The sequence below is a fragment of the Myxocyprinus asiaticus genome, chromosome 11, assembly GCF_019703515.2.
Source record: "Myxocyprinus asiaticus isolate MX2 ecotype Aquarium Trade chromosome 11, UBuf_Myxa_2, whole genome shotgun sequence".
NCBI classification, from domain to species: domain Eukaryota; kingdom Metazoa; phylum Chordata; class Actinopteri; order Cypriniformes; family Catostomidae; genus Myxocyprinus; species Myxocyprinus asiaticus.
In genome coordinates, this window is record NC_059354.1 from 23,701,208 (window position 1) to 23,728,174 (window position 26,967).

Here is a 26,967-nt window from a genome sequence, read left to right on the forward strand (position 1 = left end):
CTTTAACTGAAAACTATTGATTTTGAAAGATACTGCTTCAACACCACTAGGTGTCACTGTAAGTCAAAGATGACACAAACAAAAAATTACTGAGTGCACCTTTAAGATGACCCCTCTAGGTTTTTTTGGTTTTAGAGGTACAAAGTTACTTTATGCTGAAAAGAATAATTTACTCAATGGAAAGATAACTGTTCAATAGTGTTATCTGAGGTCTTTTTATTTATTTATGTTATTTTATCAAGTGTGTAGAATGCCAGTGAAACATTTCACAATTTTTGTTTACTACTAAGAGAGAAAGAAGAATAGTGTCAGCATTATTGTAAGCTAATAATTTTTTTTTTTTTAAAGAGTAGCTACTCTTTCAAATAATACAATTATTAGCTACATCATATTACATTGATAACACATTCAACAATAGTTCCTACCCAGACTGGTATGTTCTGTAGAACTACTACTGTTCTGTTTAGGCTAACTCTCATATGAATAGCTAAATAACAACATACCCTCAACAATTCAAACCAGTGTAACAAGCCAAAAAGTCATGGACCAGGTGATAGGCACCTATGGCAGAAAGAGCAAGACTGGTAATTATAAAAGCTGAGCAATGTGACAGTGGTACCAAGGCAATTAATTATAAAGTAGCATATCAGTTCAGCTGTAGGCCATAAATTTATAACTAAATAACCGACAGCTTTTTAATTAATGTCTAATATCAAAACATGTTAATTACATTTAATATTCTGTCAAATGGAAAACAGCCCAGGACAGGGTGAAAGAGGATGAGCATTTTTCACCTTAAAGGAGCAATATGTAACATTGACATCAAGCGTTTAAAATGGGTCCTGCAGTCCAAATTCAAACTATTGGAGAGAGTTGTCTCCCCGCCCCCTCGTCCCCAGACTCAAAGCTCACGCGGGTTGCCAGGTTGAGGACACGCAACAGGAACGAGCAAACTGACAATGGCAAGTCACGAGCTTTACACTGTAATTTGATCAGCTAATGTATACGTTTGCAGTGTTTTTATTGATTGCAAATTATAAACCAGCTCATGTGGATTTTTTATAACTCTTTCAATGTTAGCTAGATGTATTGTTGGCTTCCATTGCTACAGCGTGCTGTGTTTGCCCGCTAACTTGTTTCAAATCTGGCAATTAATGATGGGTCGTTCTTGAATGATTAATTCGTTTTGAACGAATCTTTTATGTGACTCAGAAGAACGAGTAATCTCAGAGAGTGATTCGTTCATTTTGTGTTGGCCGCGCATGTGCATTGCGCAACCTCCGTTCGTTTGTTACGTGAAAACCGCATAGGTGCTGTACAGGAAACAGAAATTATTAGTTCACCTCTCGACTCTTTTGGTCCGAGTCATTCGTTCTTTTGTCACGTGACAGCCGAATACGCTATGCATTGCTCACACAGGAAACAAAAATGATTAGTTCACCTCTCAAGTCATCTGGTTTGAGTTGTTCATTCTTTTGTCACGTGATGCTATGCACACACGGCTGTCACGTGACAAAAAACAAATGACTCAAGAAAATTCCAGAGGTGAAATAATAATTTGTGTTTCTCATCATTTGTCCTTGGCTGCATCAGTTTTTCCTTATTGGGACTATAATCAAAGTTTGCGTAAGTAGACATGTTGGGGGGGATTTCGCTATTGAAAATGTAACATTTTAATTTAATTCTGCTTAAATGAACGAAATGACTTGAATAAAGATTCGTTCATTTTGCTGAACGAGACTCAAAGATTCAAGTCAGTAAAATGATCCGATCTTCCCATCACTGCAACCCAGGTGTCGAAATACTATTGGTGAGTGGGCAGGGGGCGGGATCACATAGGCCAAAACATAAACAGAAATTCTGGCCCAAAACGGACATTTCAAAGTAGAATATACTAGCCGTAGCATTGTTTTCGGAGAAACCTTAGCATGTTTCCTAAATCTCTGATAACATATTATGATAATTGTATGCTTTAGTACAGTAAATATATTAGATATTGCACCTTTAAGCAACTTACATTTGCAGGAACAGTCTCCATGTTTGTTTGTTTGTAAACTGATGTTACAAACATACATACTTAAAGGTTTTATTGGACTGATTAACACCTGAAGCAAACTTCTCTAATCTGGTAAAACACATCAATACTTTCCATTTTGCACCCCTCCGTTTTGCTATTATAAAAATAAGATTTTATTTAGGGAACACTAGAGGGCACCCGTGCGATTTTGGTACTTCCGTCTGACGTTGCGTTTAAGTTGATTGACAGCTTTACCAACTAATCATAGTGAAGAATAGTCGTAACCAAGCGGACAAACGCAGCCAGTCACAGCCAATGAAGTGCAAGCAACGAGTCCAGAAGAGGTTGCTTTTTCTGCCGTAGATGGTATCGAACCAAGTAGAAAGTTGAAAACTGGCGATATATGATCGAAAATTGTGATTAGAATGAATGGAACAGCATATTCAAATTTTGACAATCAAGAACACGTTCTCAAACTAGGCGAAACTTTTGAGAAACAACCTAAAAGTGCATTCCACACTGTACGATGTAAGTGTCATATTTTACATTCATATGTGTATGTTAGATTTTTCATCTAAATACCTCAACAGAGATCATATTTTGAAAATTAAAGCCGTTTCTGACGTTGCTAGTGAAGCCATAAATTGCTTTCAAACGATATGCACAGTCATTTGAGAAGACAGCTATGTGTTCTCCTACCCTGCTGGCTAACTCAGCTTTGGAACGTTGAATGAACAAAAATATTCTAAATCTTTGTATATAATTTATAAACCATCCTCCCAGCTGAGCCCACCAGCGACTCCAGGACATGTTATGTAAAAATGAGGTCATAAAATAAGTTTAATTCATTTGGAATTTGCGCTCTTCCATTACAAAGGGATTATACGCAATCTGGTGGTTCTCTTTGGCACTACACTACTTTTGTTGTGTTTTTTTGCTTAATACAAGAATCAATACAAAGAGAAATGTTCATTCAGATGGAAAAACAAACAAAAGGAAAACGAAACAACAGTGACACAACCTGATCATTATGAAACGGGCCCATTAATGTTTACTTTTTGGCCTTAGATGATTTCAAACCAGCCTCCATTGACACTACATGTGAGGGCGAGCTTGAAGTGGGCAAAGGAGAGCAAGTTACAATCACACTGCCTAACTTGGAGGTTGGCTCAGTCACCTCAACCTACATTTCTTTTTGGTAGCACTGGCAAATCAGCAGAATCTTAACATTTTTCTCTCTTCCTCTCAATGTTTCCCAGGGATCCACAGCTCCTGTTACAGTTTTTAAAGGGTCCAAAAGGCCTTATATGAAAGAATGTATTCTCATTGTAAACCATGACACAGGAGAGTATCGTCTGGAGAAACTCAGCAGTAACATAGCAGTCAAGAAGACCAGGTTGGTATTAACTAAAACAACACCTGTGATTATACATTATTAACCCTTAAATGCATACCTCAGGTCTTTAGTGACCCAGGACCTCATTCCACCCCCTGTACCTCATCCACTTTTTTGGAGTATTGCCCACACCTCTTTAGTATTGCTCAGTCTTTCTCTTATAAATAATGTAACACAAAAAAATGACAAAATTACAAAAACATTTATATATACAGCTCTGGAAAAAATTAAGAGACCACTGCAAAATGATCCGTTTCTCTGGGTTTACTATTTATAGGTATGTGTTTGAGTAAAATGAACATTTTTGTTTTATTCTATAAAGTACTGACAACATTTCTTCCAAATTCCAAATAAAAATAGTCATTTAGAGCACTTATTTGCAGAAAATGACAACTGGTCAAAATAACAAAAAATATGTAGTGTTTTCAGACCTCGAATAATGCAAAGAAAACAAGATCATATTCATTTTTAAACAACACCGTACTAATGTTTTAACTTAGGAAGAGTTCAGAAATCAATATTTGGTGGAATAACCCTGTTTTCAATCACAGCTTTAATGCGTCTTTGCATGCTCTCTACCAGTCTTTCACATTGCTGTTGGGTGACTTTGTCACTCCTGGCGTAAAAATTCAAGCACCTTGGCTTTGTTTGATGGCTTGTGGCCATCCATCTTCCTCTTGATCACATTCCAGATGTTTTCAGTGGGGTTCAGATCTGGAGATTGGGCTGGCCATGATAGGGTCTTGATCCGGTAGTCCTCCGTCCACACCTTGATTGACCTGGCTGTGTGGCATGGAGCATTGTCCTGCTGGAAAAACTAATCCTCAGAGTTGGGGAACATTGTCAGAGCAGAAGGAAGCAAGTTTTCTTCCAGGATAACCTTGTACGTGACTTGATTCATGCGTCCTTCACAAAGATGAATCTGCCCGATTCCAGCCTTGCTGAAGCAAGATCATCACTGATCCTCCACCTGGTTGTCTAATGGTTAGATGGAGACCTGGAGAGGCCTTCAAGCCACAAGGTCTCGCACCCACTGTGAAATTTGGTGGAAGATCGGTGATGATATATTAAAAAAAAAATGTTTGACAGCCAGTTGCGTCTCATGAAAATTCAGTGAGAAAGTGATGAATCCTGTTCTAGTTGCATTATGTCTTTCATATATGAAAAATAAAACACCAAAATATATTTTATTCTATTATTTTCTAATTGTCTTGAAAATGTTTTGAAATTTTGACACTGTCTGGGCATTCTGTAGATCCATTTGTGATAGATATATCTCTAAAGACCCAAATATGTAAGAGTGTTCGGTGAAATTCCCATGTATTTAAGGGTTAATCACAATTAGCGATGTCAACATGAACAATCAAGAGCTTGATTGTTAATGCATATGTTGAGTAAATAAATTGTCCTATTCCCTTTTGCTTACAGGGCTGAGGGAAGCAGTAAGATTCAGTCACGCCTGGAGCAGCAAACTAGCCGGCTTAGTCAACAGATGAAGACTGGTAATGGCAACAGGGCTCCATCCAGCACCAAGAACTCTCCTCCTAAGGAGAAAATGTCTCCGTCGTCCCCCATGGATGATATTGAGCGAGGTAGGTCTAGCCAGAATCTGAGACTGAATAGCAAATAAGGTTTCTGATCATTTCAACCAGTGCATCCAGTTGATTCCAGCGTGTGTGTTTTATAATGTGTTTGTGCAGAGCTCATGGCTGAGGCGCGTGTCATGGATCAGATGAGCAGTGGAGACAGCTCCTCCGATTCCCACAGTTCGTCATCCAGCAGCGAGGACAGCTCCAGCAGCAGTGACTCGGAGGATGAGGGTCGACCTCCGCCCAGTGGAGCCCCAGCCCCCCCTCATAGCACATCAGCACTCGCTACATCTCAAAGTCGTGTGGAGGAGGGCAGTGGGCATTTAATGAGCACACTTAGTGAGTTTCAGAAATATTGGGGTGGTTTGGGCTGATCGGACACTCTCTTTTGTGTATCTAATAAACTAATGTTTTATTTCAGAGAATGATCTCCAGCTGAGTGAGTCTGGGAGTGAAAGTGATGATGACTGACCACATTGATGAAGTATTGGACAACCTTCTTGACTTAGATTAGATACCAAAAAGGTCCAGGAGGTCCGGATTTATCTGTTCATAAGTTAAAACTTCATGTGGTTCCTAAATCAAATTCCCTATCAACTTTTCAGTTATTAAACATTTTCTTTCTGCCAGTTTCTTAATCAGTAATACTTGCATCAGCACAAGCTGTGCTGTGTGATTGGATACAAAGCAGGAGGATTTGCTGTATTAGTAAATTAAGTATTTATTTAGTTGAGAATGCTACTGAGTTTTACAGGGATATCCTATAGTTGCTTCTTCAGAGTTCTAGTAATATATGTTTAGAAAGAGCATCCTCTCAGTTAAGAGATGGCATATGATCATCATGAAATGTCTTATTTTTTGAGGCTCTGCATGGTTAAGTCCAAATGATTCAGCTGCATAGTATAAGGAGTCTCAAGGAGGATTAGTGCATTACTGAAATAGATATTTGTGCTATAAAGGTGCCAAGCTGAACTCTCTGCGATATTTACACATTACCCAAACTGCAATACTTGAATTTTTCTTGTGCCTTGTTTAGGTTGTCTATTTTAATCATCCTTCACATTCTCATAAGCACAGTACTAATAAATGGGGTTTCTCATGCATTTAAGTATACCCATTTTTTTAGATTCTCACTTGGATTCCTTAAGATGTTATCTGCATTTAGAGGTAGAAGCCTATATGTTGTTTATTTCTTACTGTATGCCTCCGGCAGGCCAAAGAGCAACACACATTTAAAGGATATCAGCCAACTCTTCTTGAGCACTAATTACCAAATATTACATGCCATGCTATGTGTTATAGCAGGGATGACAGATGTGGGAAATGTAGTCAAATGTAAGTTGTTTGAACATTAATATTGTGTGGAGATCAATAAAGATGTTTTGTAAAGTTAATATAATAATTATATCACCTACTTCAGCAGTCAACATTTGTATGGCCAAATATGTTAACTTGGTTTATACTCATTGCATAATTCACTTGATCAAGATTTAGTAGATATTAGTAATTACTCACATTGGTGGAGGTCTAAGTCATTGAGTGTTTCAAATCTTACCTCAAATCCTAATGGCAAATATGAAACGTGCACTCTTGTTTGATGAGGACCTTTCTATATACAGGTGCATCTCAATAAATTAGAATGTCATGGAAAAGTTCATTTATTTCAGTAATTCAACTCGAATTGTGAAACTCGTGTATTAAATAAATTCAATGCACACAGACTGAAGTAGTTTAAGTCTTTGGTTCTTTTAATTGTGATGATTTTGGCTCACATTTAACAAAAACCCACCAATTCACTATCTCAACAAATTAGAATACATCATAAGACCAATAAAAAAAAAACATTTTTAGTGAATTGTTGGCCTTCTGGAAAGTATGCTTATTTACTGTATATGTACTCAATACTTGGTAGGGGCTCCTTTTGCTTTAATTACTGCCTCAATTCGGCGTGGCATGGAGGTGATCAGTTTGTGGCACTGCTGAGGTGGTATGGAAGCCCAGGTTTCTTTGACAGTGGCCTTCAGCTCATCTGCATTTTTTGGTCTCTTGTTTCTCATTTTCCTCTTGACAATACCCCACAGATTCTCTATGGGGTTCAGGTCTGGTGAGTTTGCTGGCCAGTCAAGCACACCAACACCATGGTCATTTAACCAACTTTTGGTACTTTTGGTGCCTTTGGCAGTGTGGGCAGGTGCCAAATCCTGCTGGAAAATGAAATCAGCATCTTTAAAAAGCTGGTCAGCAGAAGGAAGCCTGAAGTGCTCCAAAATTTCTTGGTAAACGGGTGCAGTGACTTTGGTTTTCAAAAAACACAATGGACCAACACCAGCAGATGACATTGCACACCAAATCATCACAGACTGTGGAAACTTAACACTGGACTTCAAGCAACTTGGGCTATGAGCTTCTCCACCCTTCCTCCAGACTCAAGGACCTTGGTTTCCAAATGAAATACAAAACTTGCTCTCATCTGAAAAGAGGACTTTGGACCACTGGGCAACAGTCCAGTTCTTCTTCTCCTTAGCCCAGGTAAGACGCCTCTGACGTTGTCTGTGGTTCAGGAGTGGCTTAACAAGAGGAATACGACAACTGTAGCCAAATTCCTTGACATGTCTGTGTGTGGTGGCTCTTGATGCCTTGACCCCAGCCTCAGTCCATTCCTTGTGAAGTTCACCCAAATTCTTGAATCTATTTTGCTTGACAATCATCATAAGGCTGCGGTTCTCTTGGTTGGTTGTGCATCTTTTTCTTCCACACTTTTTCCTTCCACTCAACTTTCTGTTAACATGCTTGGATACAGCACTCTGTGAACAGCCAGCTTCTTTGGCAATGAATGTTTGTGGCTTACCCTCCTTGTGAAGGGTGTCAATGATTGTCTTCTGGACAACTGTCAGATCAGCAGTCTTCCCCATGATTGTGTAGCCTAGTGAACCAAACTGAGAGACCATTTTGAAGGCTCAGGAAAACTTTGCAGGTGTTTTGAGTTGATTAGCTGATTGGCATGTCACCATATTCTAATTTGTTGAGATAGTGAATTGGTGGGTTTTTGTTAAATGTGAGCCAAAATCATCACAATTAAAAGAACCAAAGACTTAAACTACTTCAGTCTGTGTGCATTGAATTTATTTAATACACAAGTTTCACAATTTGAGTTGAATTACTGAAATAAATGAACTTTTCCATGACATTCTAATTTATTGAGATGCACCTGTATTTGTTTAGAGGCACAATACATTTGAAGTGCAATTGTAAGATGACAATGTACCATAAAAAGTGTTCCACTAAATACTGTACAGAGATACCTAAAATACCTAAAGTTATCACTTTTGCTTCAATAAAACCGTGGTTATTTGATATGAGGCACTGGCATAAAAAAATTAGGGTAGAGGTGAGATTTCAATCAGTGACAGAAGCGTCCTGCAGTATGGCATGCCAAACTTCAAAACTTTTACTAACATATGTTTATTAATAGGCTATATATGCAGTGTTTGACCTCATATTGAGAGATTGCATGTGATTTATTTATTATTAATAATTATTTGTCACCGCAGGACTATCTAACTGAACTTAAAAAAAAAAAAAAAACTTGATTGGGGACCAATTACAGGAGCTAATATTTTACCCTAAAATCTTGATGTAAAAAATAAATAATGTCCAACAATTTGTTAAAGCCTACTGTCGGCGTTCATAGCGTTTCAACCAGAATGTTGCTCACGATAACAAGCGAGTTTATTCAAGTTCAGAGGCTGTGAAAGAAAGTCGGCTCTGGCACAGACTGGTCGCCATTACAGGTAGAGATGGGCGATCCCACTTTTCGATCCGATACCAATAATTTAAAGTCCAATATCGTCGATACCAATACCGATACTTCTATTAAACTGATTTTTGTGTGTGTGTGTGTGTGTGTGTGTGTGATTTCTTGGGATAAAATGGGTAATTTAAAATATAATAATTTGTCATAATTCAAGTCATTATAATTATTTAACATTTGTGAGCCTAAACAGAAAATTATTAGACTTCTGTTTCGTTTACCCTTGCAAAAATTATCCGTCCACACCTCTACAAAGATCCCCCTTTTCTGAACGAGCCTTTTGACGGCGCAAGTGCTTGTCTGCTTGTGTCTTTCAGCATGCACGTTAAAATGAGCGGAAGAAGAAATAGATCCCATCATGCAAAAGTACGTGCTAATATAGCCAAATCAATTTTATTTCACTTTGAAGCTTATGGTTATTGTTCGTGTTCATGGTAACCCAATAATAATATCCGTAGTTAAAAAAATAAAAATAAAAAAATAAAAGAAGAAGAAGTTAGAATCGATATTTTTGTGTGAGGATCGATATTTTTGATGCAACATCAGTATCGGAAGTATCGATACTTAAGGATCGATCCGCCCATCACTTATTACAGGACAGTACTCTGCTGTTGCAGGATTAGATAGACTGTGCTGCTTACTACTCGATTAAATATGGTTTCCAATTCATTGCTGAGAAGTGGATTATTTTTATGCAAACAAGAAAACAGTGGAATAAAATACCTGACAGCGGTATTCCTCAAAGCTGGCAATCAGTCACATAGTACATTGGTAGGAGGTGATGAACAGAAAACGATGGACGACTTGGATGGCCCTCACCTTCTAACGTCATTATACTGGCTTTTTGGAAAAGGTTATTTTAAAAGAACACATCAAATGCAGGTAAGCAGTGTCGTATATTGTCATAAACTGCGATGATGCATGATCTGTGTGGGTGCAGTGTTCTGTGCATTAAAATCCAAAGTCATCCGCAATATAGATAGCTTGTTTTGCTGAATTCAACTGAGGTAGATGGAAAGTCTCTGTTTCGTCGATGTTCATTACGTAATGTCAATGAATGAGACGACTACCGTACATTTAATTTCTGTAATTTGTCCCCAAAATCTGTAGACCATGTCCAGTGATTGACAGAGAGCTTCTATCAGTTTGTGTTCTAAAGCCAGTTTAACACAAACACCATCATGTTATTACAGTTGAAACGACATGGCTTTAACAACATCTTCCTGAAATGTAATTACTTTTTGTCCACTATAGAAGACAGTCTGTGTTGTTTGTTGATGTCTCTAAGTGCGTCCATGCCACTGATCATCTGTGAAACCAAATGTTTGAGGTTGTGGTCAATAGAATAGTAGTGTATAATTGACTATTTATAAAACATGTTTAAACAGAACATGTGCCAAATAGTCTAATACAATTCTAAATGTCTGAATCTTTATATGCTGGGTCTCAGGAGGTTGCAAGAAATGTTTTACTGTTTCTTTTATTTAAACTAATATTTGGGATTCAAACAGATTGAGCACAGCAAAATGTATGGCCCAATTTGGAAGTCGAAATATGGACCACTGGTTGTTATCAATGTGGCCAATGCAGATCTTATAGAACAGGTTCTTCGGCAAGAGGGTCGCCACCCGATCCGCACTGACATGCCACACTGGAGAAGCTACCGGGAGCTCCGGAATCAAGCCTATGGACCCCTCACAGAGTAAGTAAATGAATTGAGACTCCAGTATTATGGCCGATTGTCTCTAACTTAAAAAAATCTGATGGAAAGCAATGCATAACAGGTAAACAAAAAATGCTGCTCCTGGTAACTGCAGCTATCTCAAAAAATACATTTACTTTGTCTTCCCTTCCTCAAATGGCCTTTGTAATTGGTGTCATGCAAAAAAAAAAAAAACATTTGGAAGTGGTCTAGTTATGATACGTCCATTTTATTTTTGCATTCATCTATTCAACTTACAATTAATCAAGGGTGAGAGAACAAGAAGTAGAATTTAAAACAAATTCACAGGGCCAAGGGCATAAAAAATTATGGGTGGATCAATAGGGACATCAGTTTCCTAAGGTTTGCAGATCTGTGCTGTGCACAAGTCACAACAGGTAATGAGATGTTGCTGCCAGTTGACAAAATTGACAAAATGAAAACATTGACTGAGAAGTCAGCACACATTATATGCATAGAACAATAAACAAAAATGAAATAAACTTGTTCTCTGGGAGTAAATATGGAATTATTTTTGAAGATATTAAAATGAACAATGAGTAAGTGTTTTGAGTTGATCCGTTGAAGGAGGGGAGTGACAGAAGCAGTCAAGAAATGCCAGTGCAAGTGGGAAAACCAGTTTTAGTGTCAAGGTCTTTATAACAAAGTCCAAATCTAAAAAATTAAATAAAAAATGTGGTCAAGGTTGCTCTTTTCATGTCCAGTGATCAACCACAGAGTAAACAGATTAAGAACATTATTTGTTCCTCATAAATTGTATTAGTGTCATCTAATAATCCATGTTTTGAACTGATTTTTACCTATGATTGCTAGCAAAATTTCACACAAAAGAATTCTTTGCTGGGTGTGACAGCCATTCAGAAATTACAGTACCGGTATTCATAGCACCCCAGATCTCCTAAATTAATGTATTTATTGTTTCATATAACACAAGTCAGACTTTCTGTTACAGAATGGGAGTAGAGTGGCAACACATCAGAAGTGTACTGAACCCTCGAATGCTGAAGCCCAAACATGTGTCCTCTTACACCTGTGCCATTAATGATGTAGTGAGTGACTTTATTGAGAAGGTGGCTTGGCTTAGGACAACAAAAGGCAGTGGCGTTATGGTGTACGACCTGGCAGGAGAATTGTACAAGTTCGCCTTTGAGGGTATGACGTATTGCGCAATTTAAAGGTCAAGATAATTGACTGGACTATGCCGTTTTATGTGGATATAAAGTATATATTGTATTTTTAAAATGACTTGCTGATTAACAGGAGTGAATAACGTGTATGTCAGTTATGAGTATACTATGTACCAGAATGCTGACAAACCTTTGTCATATCTGTGTACATTGAGGTATGTGGTAATGCATGGTCTAGATGAGTTCAAAGGAACCCCACACACACTTATGAAATGACGTACTTCCACTTTGTATCCATAATTTCCTAAATCAAGCACAAAGGATTTATGCTAATTTAACAATTTAGATAACACAGGCCACTACTGGTAATCCTATAAAGAGCATTGGCCTTGATAAATTGATAGCTTCTGGTGATGTGCAACTCACTTTAGCCTTTATTACACAGTCTTTATAAATAGGTCAGTGTCAACACCTGTAAAACAATAACGCCCAAATACATCTTGATAAAATCAATAAAATGGCTAGAACAGTAGGACCGTATCTGATGTTAAACAGAATTTTCATTTTTGGAGTGAACTTTTTTGTAAATTATCATGGCATCCATAACACAGATTTTGTTTTTGTCTCTCCTTCATAAGGAATTTGCTCAGTGTTGTTTGAGACTCGGTTGGGCTGTCTGAATGAAGTTCTTCCTGAAGAAACTCAGAAGTTTATCTTTTCAGTTGGAGAAATGTTCCGTCTTTCCCCCATTATAGTCCTGTTCCCCAAATCTGTCTGGCCATACATGCCTTTTTGGAAGCATTTTGTGGCTGTATGGGACCATTTGTTCGAAATTGGTGAGTACTTATTTTCGAATCAATAATTAGATGGTTCCTTTCCAATGGACAATATTGTCATGCTTCTTGGATTTGAAAAGTCAACAGTTTTCAGAGGCATGGCTCACAGCTGGAATACAGCCCATAAGCGACTAACACAGTGGTTTAAGTATTAAGGTTTAAGTAGTGCTCTCAATAAAGATTTTCTATGCATTCTCAAAGCTGCATTCTAAATTACTGTATGTTTCTGATACTTGTTTAAATTTAGCCAAATCAAATCCATTTTAATTATATTATATATACACAGTATGAATATACTATAACACCATAACAGTCATCATTAAAAGTTTTGTTTTTTTGCACAGCGGATAAACTAGTGTGCAAGAAGATGTCAGAAATTGAGGAAATGGTGAAAAAAGGGCACCCAGTGGAGGGAGAGTATCTCACACACCTCCTGGTCAGTGAACAGATGTCTGTCACTGAGGTTTTGGGAAGCGTTACAGAGCTACTACTGGCTGGAGTCGACACAGTAAGCATTTTCACCTTTTATTGAGGTAATCTATTGTTTTTGTTGCATTTTAAGAATAATATCACCATTTGCAACATTTGATTTGAATCAATTCGTTTTTCAATTAGTAGGATTTGCTTCATGGGCATGATTTTACAGTAAAAGGAAAGTTAATACTTTTCAAACATCTCTCAATATGTTCTCATTCTAGACATCAAACACTATTTCCTGGGTGCTGTATCACTTGGCACGGGAGCCAGAGATCCAACAGAAGCTGCAAGAGGAGGTGGTCAGTGTCTGCCCTGGTGACAAAGTGCCCTGCAGTGATGACATCACAAGGATGCCATTGCTGAAGGCCATTGTTAGAGAGACTCTCCGGTACAGCATACTGTATCTCGCTTCCATACTGTGTTATACACATGTAATAAGATATCAGCCATGTTAGAGTGAAAATTGTTGTATAAGGAAACGTACACACACAGGACCTGTTCTTGCATTCTTTTTTTGTTGTTTTTTTTGGTCTGTGTACACGCATCAGAAGAATGTCTTTGGTTGTTGCATTGGGTCTTGCTGTTTTTTCACTCCATGATTGGTGCAGTTTTAAAGAAATAGTTCAGCCAAAAAGGAAAATTCTCTCATCCTCTACTTATCCTTATGCCATCCCAGATGTGTATGACTTTTTATCATCTGCTGAACTCAAATTAAGATTTTTAGAAGAATTTATTTTGGTCCATACAATGCAAGTGAATGGGTGCCAAAATTTTGAAGCTCTAATCACACAAGTCAGCATAAACAAAAGACTCCAGTGGTTAAATCAATGCCTTCAGAAGCGATATGAAAGGGGTGAGAAACAGATCACTTTCACATTCTTCTTCTTGTGTTTTTGGTGATTCACAATCTTCATGCATACCGCCCCCTACTGGGCAGGGCAAAGAATTTCAAGCAAAAAATGACTTAAATATTTATCTGTTTCTCACTCATACCTATCATATCACTTCTGAAGATATGGATTAAAACACCGGAGTCATATGGATTACTTTTATGCTGCCTTTATGTGCTTTTTTGAGTGTCAAAATTTTGGCACTTGCATTGTATGGACCTACACAGCTGAAATATTCTTCTAAAAATCATAATTTGTTTTCTGCAGAAGAAAGAAAGTCATACACATCTAGGATGTAACGAGGGTGAGTAAATGATTAAAGAATTTTCATTTTTGGGAGAACTATCCCTTTAAGATGCTTTGTCAAGTTAAAGTAGTTCAACATTTAAAAATACACCTCAGTTCTGTTTTTTAATGCAAGAACACATCAAGTTATGACATTTTTATTTGTTTAGTGCCTTTCACAACACACATCGTTTCAAAGCAGCTTTACAGAAAATCATGCATTAACAGAAAATGAAACCGTAATATCTATAAAGTCTTAGAGTCATCATTGTGTAGTTTGATAAAATCCGATTATGAAGTGTGTATAAAAGTAAGTAATTAAATAATCATTATATTTAGGAACCAAGTGAGCAAGCCGAAGGCGACTTTGGCAAGGAACACAAAACTCTATAAGATGTTGGTTAATGGAGAAAAATAACCTTGGGAGAAACCGGGCTCACTGTGGGGGCCAGTTCCCCTCTGGCTAACAGCATGAATATAATGCCAATATTACTTATTTATGTGCACTGCAAGTCATGGTTTAAAATTATTAAACTAAGTGTTAAGGGCCAGTGTTTAAACAAAGATTTTGTAAGAACTGTAAGATTAATGACTAATGTCTTTGAAGTTCATCCTGGATTAATTGCAGAAGTTCATATAGATGCATTGTCCTTTGTTAGTTGGCTGGTGAAGGCTGTTGTTGGCAATTTATTGATAGTCTATGTATTCCATTTTAAGAGTGTAGTCCATCATTAGACCAAGGTGATGCAGGCCGAGATCAGTGAGGTGCTTCGCAGTTCAGCCGGCCGGTAATTTCAGTGAGGTCTATCCTAAATCCAAGGTTCAGGCAATGGCATATGAAGTATCCCATGTCTTACAGTTGGAGTTGGCATAAGTTCATCCTCTGAGGTCCATCATAATAGACTGAAGTGATGTCTGGCTGGCACCGGCTGCATTTTGTCATCATAACTCAGAGACACGTAGCAGTGGAGACTCTGCACTCTGCTAATTTGGAGAATTGTGAAATTTTGTTGGGTTTCGAAGAAATGATAAAGCTGGGATAACAGTGGAAACTTATTCTATGATTCCTGATAATATCTCTCAGGGGAAGCATATATAAGGAGAAAAGCAGAGGCCCTAAAACTGATCCCTGTGGCACTCCATACTTAACTTTTGTTTGATTTGACAATTCCTCATTTACACAGACAAAGTGGTAGCGGTCTGCTAAATAGGACCTAAACCATGCTAATGCAAGTCCACAAATGCCAACATAATTCTCTAGCCTATTCAAGAGAATATCGTGATCGTGATCTATCATGCCGAAGGCAGCACTAAGATCTAAAAGCACTAGAAGAGAAATGCAGCCACAATCAGATGATAAGAGCAAGTCATTAGTAACTCTGATAAGTGAAGTCTCTGTACTGTGGTGTGGCCTAAATCCTGACTGAAATTGTTCATATATACTATTTCTCTGTAGAAATTAACATAATTGGGAGGACACAATCTTTTCTAGTATTTTTTACATAGAGGGGAGATTTGAAATCGGTCTATAATTAGCCAATTCTCCAGGATCTTCTTAATAAGTGGTTTGATAACTGCCAGTTTCTTGGGACATGTCCCCAGAAGTTCATAATGTTAAGAAGACGCTCTGAGATTACAGGGAATACCTCTTTTAAGAGCTTAGTTGGTATTGGATCTAACATACATGTAACATACTTATGATGTTTTGATAAGTTTTGTTAGCTCTTCATGACCTATAACAGTGAGGAATATTATGAGACACTGTTTTCTGAGGTGCTATGACAGTTGATTGCATAATTCCAATTTTATTTTTGACTATTTCAATTTTATCAGTAAAGAAATTCATGAAGTCATTACTATTGTGCTGCGATGGAATATCTGGTTCAGTTGAGGCTTTATTCCTAACCAACTTTGCCACAATACTGAATAAACATCTAGGGTTGTTGTGGTTATTTTCTATGACTTTGCTCAAATATGCTGACCTGGCAGCTTTTAGTGCCTGTCTGTTGCTACAGACACTATCCTTCCATACACCGCGAAATACCTCTAATTTTGTATTCTTCCATTTGCGCTCCATTTTCCGAACTGCTCTCTCTCTTTTTTTTATTTGTATCCCCTTTTCTCCCAATTTGGCATGCCCAGTTCCCACTACTTAGTAGGTCCTGGTTGTGGCACAGTTACTCACCTCAATCTGGGTGGCGGAGGACAAGTCTCAGTTGCCTCCGCTTCTGAGACCGTCAATCCACACATCTTATCACTTTACTCGTTGTGCATGACACCGCGGAGACTCCGCATGTGGAGGCTCATGCTACTCTCTGCGATCCACGCACAACTTACCACGTGCCCCATTGAGAGCGAGAACCACTAATCTCGACCACAAGGAGGTTACCCCATGTGACTCTACCCTCCTTAGCAACCGGGCCAAATTGGTTGCTTAGGAGACCTGGCTGGAGTCACTCAGCACACCCTGGATTCGAACTTGCGAATCCAGGGGTGGTAGTCAGCGTCAATACTCGCTGAGCTACCTAGGCCCTCCGAGCTGCTCTCTTGAGAGCACGAGTGTGATCATTGTACCATGGTGCGGGGCTTTTTTCTTTAATTTTCTTTAATCGAAGGGGGCCGACACTATCAAGAGTGCTGGAGAAGTATTTATATTTTCTGTTATTTCATCAAGTTCTTCTAGACTTTGGGGCTTACTGAGTGTATGTGATAGATCTGGAAGATTATTTGTGAAGCTATCTTTAGTGGTCTAAATAATTGTTCTACCTGAATGATAGCATGGTGTAAATTGAGTAAAATTAGCTGATCGCAGCATACAAGAGACGAGTTGATGATCTGAGATGTCATCGCACTGCGGTAGAATTTCTATAGTATCAACATCAACTCCATATGACAGAATTAAATCTAGCATATGATTATGGCAATGAGTTGGTCCTGTCACCTTTTGTCTGACTCCAAGCGAGTTGAGAATATCGATAAATACTAATACCAATGTGTCATTTTAATTATCTATGTGAATGTTGAAGTCACCAACAATTAAAGCTCTGTCTACAGTAACTACTAGAGCTGATAGAAAATGTGCAAATTCACCAAGGAAATCAGAATAAGGCCCGGGTGATCTATATACTGTAGCAAGGGCAAAAGACGACAGAGATTTTTTATTTATATCTGATGTGTAACATTAAGCATTAGTAGTTCAAAAGACTTAAACTTATATCCTATCCTCTGAGTAACACAAAAAACGTCACTGTAAATTGTAGCAACACCTCCTCGACCCTTCAGACGAGGCTCATTTTTATAACAATAACCTGGGGAAGTAGATTCATTTAAACTAATATATTCATCCAGTTTAAGCCAGGATTCAGTGAAATAGAGCACATCCAAACTATGATCTGTATTAATTTCATTTACAATTAGTTCTTTGGTTGAAAGAGATCTAATGTTTAGTAGCCCTATCTTTATATAATATTTATCTTATTTTATTTTATTTTTTTTTTCAAGTTTGACCGTAATCAAATTTTTTCTAAATGACATTCTGTTCACATCCTGTGTGAACACCCCTTATACCTGCTAAATGAATCCACATTGCATTTTCAGTTTATACCCAGTGGTTCCAGGGAATGCTTGTATTGTTGCTGAAAATGAAATAGTGGTTGGTGGCCATCTCTTCCCTAAAAACGTAAGCTGAACTACAGACTGGCATCTCATAAGCCTGATAACTTGCAGCAACATCAAACACCAAAAAGATTATTTATTCTTGCAAAATCAAACCCGAAATAGAGTAAATTGTTTAATAATTCCAGCTGCCATAGATTTTGTAATAATCATATATGCATTCTCTTGCTTCAAGTTTTAAAGTGACAAAGCTCTTCAGACTGATCAGATTGTGTATTCCATCTTTTCTAGACTCTGTTCCATCTCTGCCACTTTGCGGTGTCCTATGATGAGAAGGTGTTCCCCAATCCTTACGCCTTTCTCCCACAGCGATGGATTCGTGGGCAGAAGCAATTAAACCAACACCCCTTTGGTTCTGTACCATTTGGCTTTGGCATTCGTGCTTGCCTGGGTCGCAGAGTGGCTGAACTGGAGATGTATCTCCTTTTGTCTCGAGTAAGAATGGACAAGCTTGTCCTGAACCTTTGTTTAGAACAGTGTTTCCCAACCTTTTTTCTGCCACGGCACACTTTTTACGACTAAAAAATTCTACGGCACACCACTATCCCACATAGGCTAACCATTGTCAATATTTTTCCTTTTCAAGAACTTGTCCATGTTTTCTGTCCGTCTTAGTAGCGTGTTTACTTGTAATGTTTGAAATTCAGCTATGCAAAAAAAAGAAAAGAAAAAGAAAAACAAGTCACATAGGTAGGCTACGCTGTGTGAGGTCACAGGTGGCAAGAGCGCTAAATGGGTAAAAAAAAATTTGCTTCTTTTCTAATTTGTAGATTTGTTCTTGCAATGCCACAAATTACAGGGATGCAAACTCATGAGGAGCAAAAAAGGTAAGACAACCACTGGTCCACAAAAACAAATTTCTGGGGATATTTTTTTTAAAGAATAAGCTAAAAGCACCAATTCCAGCTGTTTTAGTGAAGTTTATTCAAGTTTACAATTGTGCAGAATTAGCTGCAAAATAAAGAGTATTTTGGTGAGGCTTGCTTCTGTTTCACAAATTTGTTCAATTTTATTAACTGATTAGTTCAGTGAACCCTTCTGGAAGTGTCACTAGGTGGCGAAAAATTAGCGTCTTATATGCTATGAGTGAGTCAGTGAATCATTTTGAGTCGTTCATGACCGAAATTTACCATGAGACTTTATAGTGTTTAAGCATTAAAAGAACAAAGCAGATCTATAATCTTCCTTCAGTCTGAGCATTATTTTTCATCCAAAAAGACAACAATAATAGTCTAATAATAGTGAGTTTCAATACGTCCTTACCTTCTCCTTTATTAAAACTTGCATGGCTACAAATCTGCTGACTTCAGTATAAGAATTATAAACACAAAGCAGGATCATTTTCCTACAGTAGCCTATTTAAACTGCTGAGCATGGCTTTTATCAGAAAAGACCACATTAATAGACAAATAATAATTTGAATTTCATTAATGTTCTTTCGTCATTGTAAAGCGCATTTCACATGAGTTGAGTCGAGGCGTCAACGCTCCGTTCAATGCCAGCGCCAAGCGCCGCATTGCCCTCCACATGACAAGAGTTGCAGAAAGCGTCACAGAGGGGCGATTTTATGAGTTTGTCACGTAAAAAGGCGGGAGGTGTGCACAATAAACATTGAAAACATGTTAGGAAGAGAGAAAAGCTTGCAGTTGCTTTGATAGCAGAAAGTAATAAAAGGACTCGTTTATGTTTAGGTCTAAGTGTTTTCTTGGTGAATTTAAATTAGTTCAGTAACTGGGGTCTCTGATATTCGTAAATGATAAGGTAATATTTAATTAAAAGAAATTATGAGACATTCAATGGACAGTTTGTGTGAAAAACACTTAGGTGTAAAGTGGCTTCACTTCATAGACTTCAATTTCTGCGGTGCTGATGCGAGTCATGTGAAAGACCCTTAACGTGTATAAATATCAGTGACTTTTGCACATTAATCATTGCTCTTCACAATCACAATAATGACCTATTATGGTTTCTAAATGGCGAATTTCTACGAAAGGTGAGGAGTTTGGATCCCTGAAATTATTATTATTATTATTATTATTATTATTTGTCATGCATTTATTTATTTTGTGGAATTTGATAATTTTCCACGGCACACCTGACAATCTTTCATGGCACACTTGTGTGCCGCGGCACAGTGGTTGGGAAACACTGGTTTAGAACTCCATTTTTTGGTACTATATATTTTACATGCAACTTTTATTGTACATTCAGAGAAAGGATAGTACATCATATATATTATCTGATAACAGCCCTTTGCTATGACCAGCACTCAATGAAATGCAATATGGTCTGTCATACATAAAAAAAAAAAAACTTAGGAAAGTTTCCACCATAAACTTGGTACAGCACTTGCTTTTCAAACTATTTTATGAATTTTGAATTCTAGTCATGTATTCACAGATGTGATAGTGAGTGTGTCACAGTTCAGCTAATCATAGTAGTGTGTTAGCTTTAGATCTTGCGTTGGATATTGACTGGCATGCAGTCTTTCACCTTTGGCCAGAGATAATTCTGCTTGTCCATGAGTAACTAATATTAATGATTTAAGCATGTTAAATGCTTGATGTATGTAACACTCCTGTCACTTCTCATGTCAGCTACCCTTCAGGATTACATTACATTTCAATGTGATCATTTAGCAGATGCTAAATGAGGAAACTCACAAGCAAATTAAGCAATCATACAAAAGCAGTATCACATCTTTACATTTGATCAGCTTGTGTCAACATACCATGCTTGTTTCAGGGTTGGTCAATAGGCTGTGTAGTTTTCAGTTAGAATGATATGTTTATTTTTGCCTTTTGCAGTTAATTAAACACTATGAAGTGCACCCAGACCCTTCAGGAAGGACTGTGAAACCAATCACACGAACTCTGCTGGTCCCAGCCACATCCATTGACCTTCAATTTATCGACAGGCAAAAACAGCAAGAGGAGCCATTCAAAGCATAGGCTTCTGTATAAATAACTCTGCACTTTTCAAAGCAATTTGCTTGTAGATGATGTTGTTTACGCATGAACCATAAATGTAACTGACTACAATATTTAGCCTTGTGGACACAAAGCTATCACTAAACACTGTTTTACTGATGCCTTGTCCATTGCAACCAACAATGCTTTGCTATGGAGAATTGTATTTAGAATAAACAAAGACTTATTTTACTGTAGAACTGTAAATGAAATATCATTTTTGTGGTATTACATTATATAAATAGTTTTGTTTTAATAGTATTGTGTATGGATTTATTGGCCAGGTCCCTGCCAAATGTTAGTTTTTTGGGGAATTCCAATAATAAATATTTGCAATTAATATTTTTTGTATGACAGTGTAACATTTCTAATGTCAGAACAAATTGTCCTTTCTGGTAATAAAAATATTTATATTAATTTTTGACCACATGTTCCAACACATACCCACAGTTGGCACGAAATCCTGCCTCACTACTAGAATTCCAATAAATTTCTTAAGGAAAAGGTGCTCTACTGATGCATCCATGTGGTTGAGAATTGGAAATGCTATAAATCTTTTTTTCAAATTATCTAATGGCCTGCAGTTATAAATAATTCAAACTTATTTTAAGCTGCATGTATTTTCTGAATATGGAAAGATTCCAGCAGTTACATGTTTTTGTCATATACAACCCCACTTTTATCCTAACCAATGACAACACAAATAAGCACCCTGTGGTAATGTTGTTTGTCATTTTACTACAGGGGTAGTTTTAGGTCCCACTGACCATGTTGCCATATATCTGCATGTCTACAAATACATTTAAACAGATAGAAACTACAAGTTTGTTGTCTGAAAGATTACTGTATGTTGATGTCTTTCTTTACGTAACCCTAGCTTTCAGCCGAAAAACTAAATATTGCTGCTGAATTCATCATAACATAGTGTCATGAGCTCATAAATATATTGAATGTTTCTGATGAAATAGCATTTGAACTTTAATATATTTCACAAATAAACGTTATTCACCAATAAAGAATATATATTGATATATGTGATGATTATGTGTGCTTTAACACCTTTTCTTCTGTCTGTTTTCCCGTTTATTATTCAGCACTTATTAATAGATATATTATGAATACATTTTGTACATATTTTTCTTTATTCGTGACACAAAATTTTGCCAAGGGCATCTTCCAATTCCCCTTTCCCTCTTCTCTAAGTTTTTACTCTTTAAATGCACATTTTGCAGATTTTTAAGGTCTGTGAGCTCTAGTCTTAGCATTGTGTGAGAAAAAATTAGAAGAACAGGTCAATAAAAAATCAAGGCACAGGGGTATAATGCAGGATCAGGGTCAGAATTTAATAGGAGCGTGGGGCAAAAATGCCACTGAAAGTGACAAAAATGCCACCGAAAAGCAAAATGTAGGGGGGCAAAATGCTCCCATTATAATTCCCTTGTTACGATTCACTGTTGTCTGCCCTGTGTTTTGCCTCTGTCACCTGTTCCACCCGGACTACACTTCCCATAATCCCCTGCTCTGATCACTTCCAGCTGTTTCCCATTGTTCTCACCTGTGTTCCATTCACTCATTAGTCTTTGTGTATTTAATGCCCAGTTGTTTGCTCATTCCTTGTCAGCTGTTATGTGTTTTGACCTCCCGTGTATTTCATGTGTTTTTCCTTCATGGATGTTTTCTTTGTTCCTGTGTTTTACCCATTATCCTGTACTTTGTTTATTTTTTTAAAGAACGTTTCGCTGCACCTAGATCCAGCCTCCTGTGACCTCCTTCCGCTCGTTACAGAACAACTGACTGCAAAAATGGATCTAGCGGTATACTTCATGCCTCTGAGCCAGGCGGACTTATCTATTAGGGAGTACTCTCATTTCTTCTCCACCGTTGCCATCCACACAGGGTTTGATGATGAAATCCTGAAATCCCTTTACAGAATCGGACTCCCAACACGCCGGTGGAGGGAATTGCCGGTGACCGGAGACTACACATGGGAGGAATATGTAAGGCTAATTTCAGAGACACTCACTTCAGAGGATCCTCCTCTCTCATTCCTGGTTCCAGTTTCGGAGTCTTCCACGCCTGAGTCTGCTCCACTCCATGTCACAGCCACGCCTCAGCTTGCTCCATTCCATGTCACAACCACGCCTCAGTCTGCTCCATGCCAGGTCACAGCCATGCCTCAGCCTGCTCCATGCCAGGTCACAGCCACGCCTCAGCCTGCTCCATGCCAGGTCACAGCCATGCCTCAGCCTGCTCCATGCCAGGTCACAGCCACGCCTCAGCCTGCTCCATGCCATGTCACAGCCACGCCTCAGCCTGCTCCTTGCCAGGTCACAGCCACGCCTCAGCCTGCTCCTTGCCAGGTCACAGCCACGCCTCAGCCTGCTCCTTGCCAGGTCACAGCCACGCCTCAGCCTGCTCCTTGCCAGGTCACAGCCACGCCTCAGCCTGCTCCTTGCCAGGTCACAGCCACGCCTCAGCCTGCTCCTTGCCAGGTCACAGCCACGCCTCAGCCTGCTCCATGCCAGGTCACAGCCACGCCTCAGCCTGCTCCATGCCATGTCACAGCCAAACCTCAGCCTGCTCCATGCCATGTCACAGCCAAACCTCAACCTGCTTCATGCCATGTCACAGTCACGTTTGAATCTGGAAAGCCTCGTCCATCCCAGAGCCAGCGTTGCCAGCCTTGTCCGTCCCAGAGCCCGCGTTACCTTCGTTGGCCTCCCGGAGGAGGAGGAGGAGGAGGAGGAGGAGGAGGAGGAGAAAGGCTTCCGTTTCCAAGTCTCAGCCCATGTTCACAACCACAGAGGTCGTCTCTGAGTCTCTGCCCATGTACACGACCACGGAGGACGTACCCGAGTCTCTGCCTACGGCCATGACCTCTGTGGTCGTACCCGAGTCTCTGTCTATGCCCACGACCACAGAGGTCGTTCTCGAGTCTCAGCCCATGTTCACGACCACAGAGGTCATTTCCAAGTCTCAGCCCATGTTCACGACCACAGAGGTTGTTTCCGAGTCTCTGCCCATGTACACGACCACGGAGGTTGTTTCCAAGTCTCAGCCCATGTTCATGACCACAGAGGTCATTTCCGAGTCTCTGCCCATGAAAACAACCACAGAGGTCGTTTCCAAGTCTCTGTCCATGTTCACAACCACAGAGGTCGTTGCCGAGTCTCTGTCCATGCCCATGACCACAGAAGTCACTCTCGAGACTCTGCTCATGTTCACGACCACTGAGGTAATTTCCCAGTCATCCTGGACTCTTAGCTTCGAGCCTGTCACGGCTCCGCCTTCCATAGCTTCGCCCCTCGAGCCTGCCATGGCTCCGCCTTCCATAGCTCCGTCTCTCGAGCCTCCTACGGCTCCGCCTCCCATGGCTCTGTCCCTCAAGCCTCCTACAGCTCCGCCTTCCACGGCTTCACACCTCGAGCCTCCCACGGCTCCGCCTACCACAGCTCTGCCTTCCATGGCTTCGCCCCTCGAACCTTCCATGGCTCTGCCTTCTATGGCTTCACCCCTCGAACCTCCCACGGCTTTGCCCCTCGAGCCTCCTACAGCTCCGCCTACCACAGCTCCACCCTCAGTCTCCCACGGCTCCAGTCTCTATCCTGTGCTTGCCACCCAGGCTTCCTGACCCTTTTTCAGCCCTGTGGCCGCCAACCAGGCCTCCTGATCCAGTCCCTACCCTGAGGTGGTCTCCTGACTGTCCGCCTGATATACTCTGGTCTCCTGGGTCTTCTGGCCATCCACCTGATCTGCTCTGGTCTTCTGAGTCTCCTGGCCAGCCACCTGATCTGCTCTGGTCTTCTGGGTCTCCTGGCCATCCGCTTGATATACTCTGGTCTCCTGGGTCTTCTGGCCATCCACCTAATCTGCTCTGGTCTTCTGAGTCTCCTGGCTGTCCGCCTGATCTGCTCTGGTCTTCTGGGTCTCCTGGCCATCTGCCTGATCCGCTTTGGTCTCCCTGGTCTTAAGGCTGTCCACCTGATCTAACCTGGTCCCCTTGGTCTCTTGGCTGTCAGCCTGATCTGCTCTGGTCTCCCTGGTCTCATAGCCGTCCACCTGATCTGCTCTGGTCTCCCTGGTCTCATGGCTGTCCACCTGATCTGCCCTGGTCTCCTGGCCATCCGCCTGATCTGCTCTGGTCTCCTTGGTCTCTCGGCAGTCCACCTGATCTGCTCTGGTCTCCTTGGCCTCTCGGCCGTCTGCCCAATCTGCTCTGGTCTCCCTGGTCTTCCACCTGATCCGCTGTGGTCTCTTTGGTTTCTGGCTTCATCTTGGCCCTGCCTCCCTTACCAGCCTTCCTTGGGTGTCAGGAGCCGCCCATTAGAGGGGGGCTATGTTATGATTTACTGTTGTCTGCCCTGTGTTTTGCCTCTGTCATCTGTACCACCCAGACTACACTTCCCATAATCCCCTGCTCTGATCACTTCCAGCTGTTCCCCGTTGTTCTCACCTGTGTTCCATTCACTCATTAGTCTTTGTGTATTTAATGCCCTGTTGTTTGCTCATTCCTTGTCAGTTGTTATGTGTTTTGACCTCCCGTGTATTTCCTGTGTTTTCCCTTCGTGGATGTTTTCTTTGTTCCTGTGTTTTACCTGTTATCCTGTACTTTGTTTATTTTATTAAAGAACATTTCGCTGCACCTAGATCCAGCCTCCTGTGACCTCCTTCCGCTCGTTACATCCCTCTTTAACAGCTGATATTTTTCTAACATTTTATTCTTAGCCAAATACATATTAATAAAAAATATTATTTGATGCTGATTTGATAGGCAACCTTACTGAATTATTTCGGAATTTTTTTTTATTTTTATTATTATTAAACTGAATAAATTCATTTTGAAATACAGCCGCAAGCGGCAATCATCGGGGTCCAAGCACGTGAAGAAATAACCAAAATAATCAGAATTGACAGAAATGATCCAGTGGATGCCAAATTACACAAATTGCCTAAATAAAAGCTGCTGAAAGCTGATTGGTTGATGGCGGCCATGTTTTTCAAAATATGCGACTGTCCTCATAGACCTTGATGACACCTTGGACAAATAAAATGCATGCAAAATTTCAAGTCGATCGGACAAATGGTTCCATAGTTAGAGACATTTTTGTTTTTAACCAATATAGCACCACCAAGAGGCAGAGGTGCATAATATTTGTGCATGTCCTCAGAATGACCTCACACATAAGTGTACCAAATTTGGTGATAATATCTCAATCTGTTCAAGAGTTATAACCATTATAGTAAAAGTGGCCACACCCATTATGAACGTTTTGGCATACCATTTGATGATAAATTAACATTTAACCATTCCTTTGTTTACTTTTCATTTTGGGACTCCAGAGAATGTTTATGCACTGGTTTGGTTCCATTTGGGCAAAGGGCCTATGACTAGTTCGAAAAAGTAATCTTTTAAAATTATCTCAAATATTTATTGAACGTTTTGTTTCAAACCAATGGTGCTTAGGTAAAGTTGTTTAGAATAAAGAGGTTTACAGCATGGTCTGAATAACGTGTTTCTTTTTTAAACACAGCGGCATGTACAACAATTTACATGCATGTAAAACACCATAGTGCCTCCCGGTGGCCAATTTTTGTCAAATTTTGCACAGACCTCTTGGGCCAAGAGACAAATAGGCATACCAAGTTTAGTTCCGATCGGCCTTATTTAACCCTATATAAATGCTGCTGAAAGATTATTGGTCGATGGCGGCCATGTTTTTAAAGATATGTAATTGTCCTCATAGACCCTGATGGCACCTTGGACAAAGACAGTGCATACAAAATTTCAAGTCGATCAGACCAACGGTTCCATAGTTAGAGCCACTTTTAGATTTTTAATTATTATAGCGCCACCAAGAGACAAAGGTATGCAACATTTTTTGTGTGTCCTCAGAATGAGCCCATACATATGTGTACCAAATTTGGTGATAATATCTCAATTTGTTCAAAAGTTATAACCATTTTAGTAAAATGGACATGCCCACTATGAACGTTTTGGCGTACCGTTTGATGATAAATCAGAATTTCAAAATACCTTTGATAACTTTTCATATTGGGACTCTTTTGAATCATTCTGCACTGGTTTGGTTCCAATTGGGCAAACGGCCTAAGACAAGTTCGTTTTTAATTTTTTTCAAACAATCCAAAATAGTGGGAAAATGAAGGGGCGGAG

At 39.5% G+C, this 26,967-nt stretch overlaps 2 protein-coding genes across 3 annotated transcripts; both read left to right on the plus strand.

Moving 5' to 3' along the window:
* The first annotated feature begins 2,320 nt into the window (after nt 1-2,320).
* Nucleotides 2,321-6,429, plus strand: LOC127448313 (ELL-associated factor 2-like). 2 transcript variants are annotated; one of them, XM_051710753.1, is made up of 6 exons: nt 2,321-2,545; nt 3,086-3,180; nt 3,277-3,413; nt 4,842-5,005; nt 5,114-5,341; nt 5,424-6,429. In XM_051710753.1, the coding sequence occupies exons 1-6, from the start codon at nt 2,443-2,445 to the stop codon at nt 5,471-5,473; spliced, it is 777 nt and encodes a 258-aa protein (XP_051566713.1). In that variant the 5' UTR covers nt 2,321-2,442; the 3' UTR covers nt 5,474-6,429. The 2 variants fall into 2 exon arrangements, with proteins under 2 accessions (XP_051566713.1, XP_051566714.1); XM_051710754.1 differs by lacking the exon at nt 3,086-3,180 and having other exon boundaries at nt 2,403-2,545.
* Nucleotides 6,430-8,999: 2,570 nt separating this feature from the next.
* On the plus strand, nt 9,000-20,787 carry LOC127448309 (sterol 26-hydroxylase, mitochondrial-like). The gene is made up of 9 exons (XM_051710749.1): nt 9,000-9,695; nt 10,325-10,515; nt 11,489-11,688; nt 12,302-12,499; nt 12,844-13,007; nt 13,198-13,364; nt 17,749-17,830; nt 18,058-18,261; nt 20,634-20,787. The coding sequence occupies exons 1-9, from the start codon at nt 9,468-9,470 to the stop codon at nt 20,775-20,777; spliced, it is 1,578 nt and encodes a 525-aa protein (XP_051566709.1). The 5' UTR covers nt 9,000-9,467; the 3' UTR covers nt 20,778-20,787.
* The last annotated feature ends 6,180 nt before the right edge of the window (nt 20,788-26,967 follow it).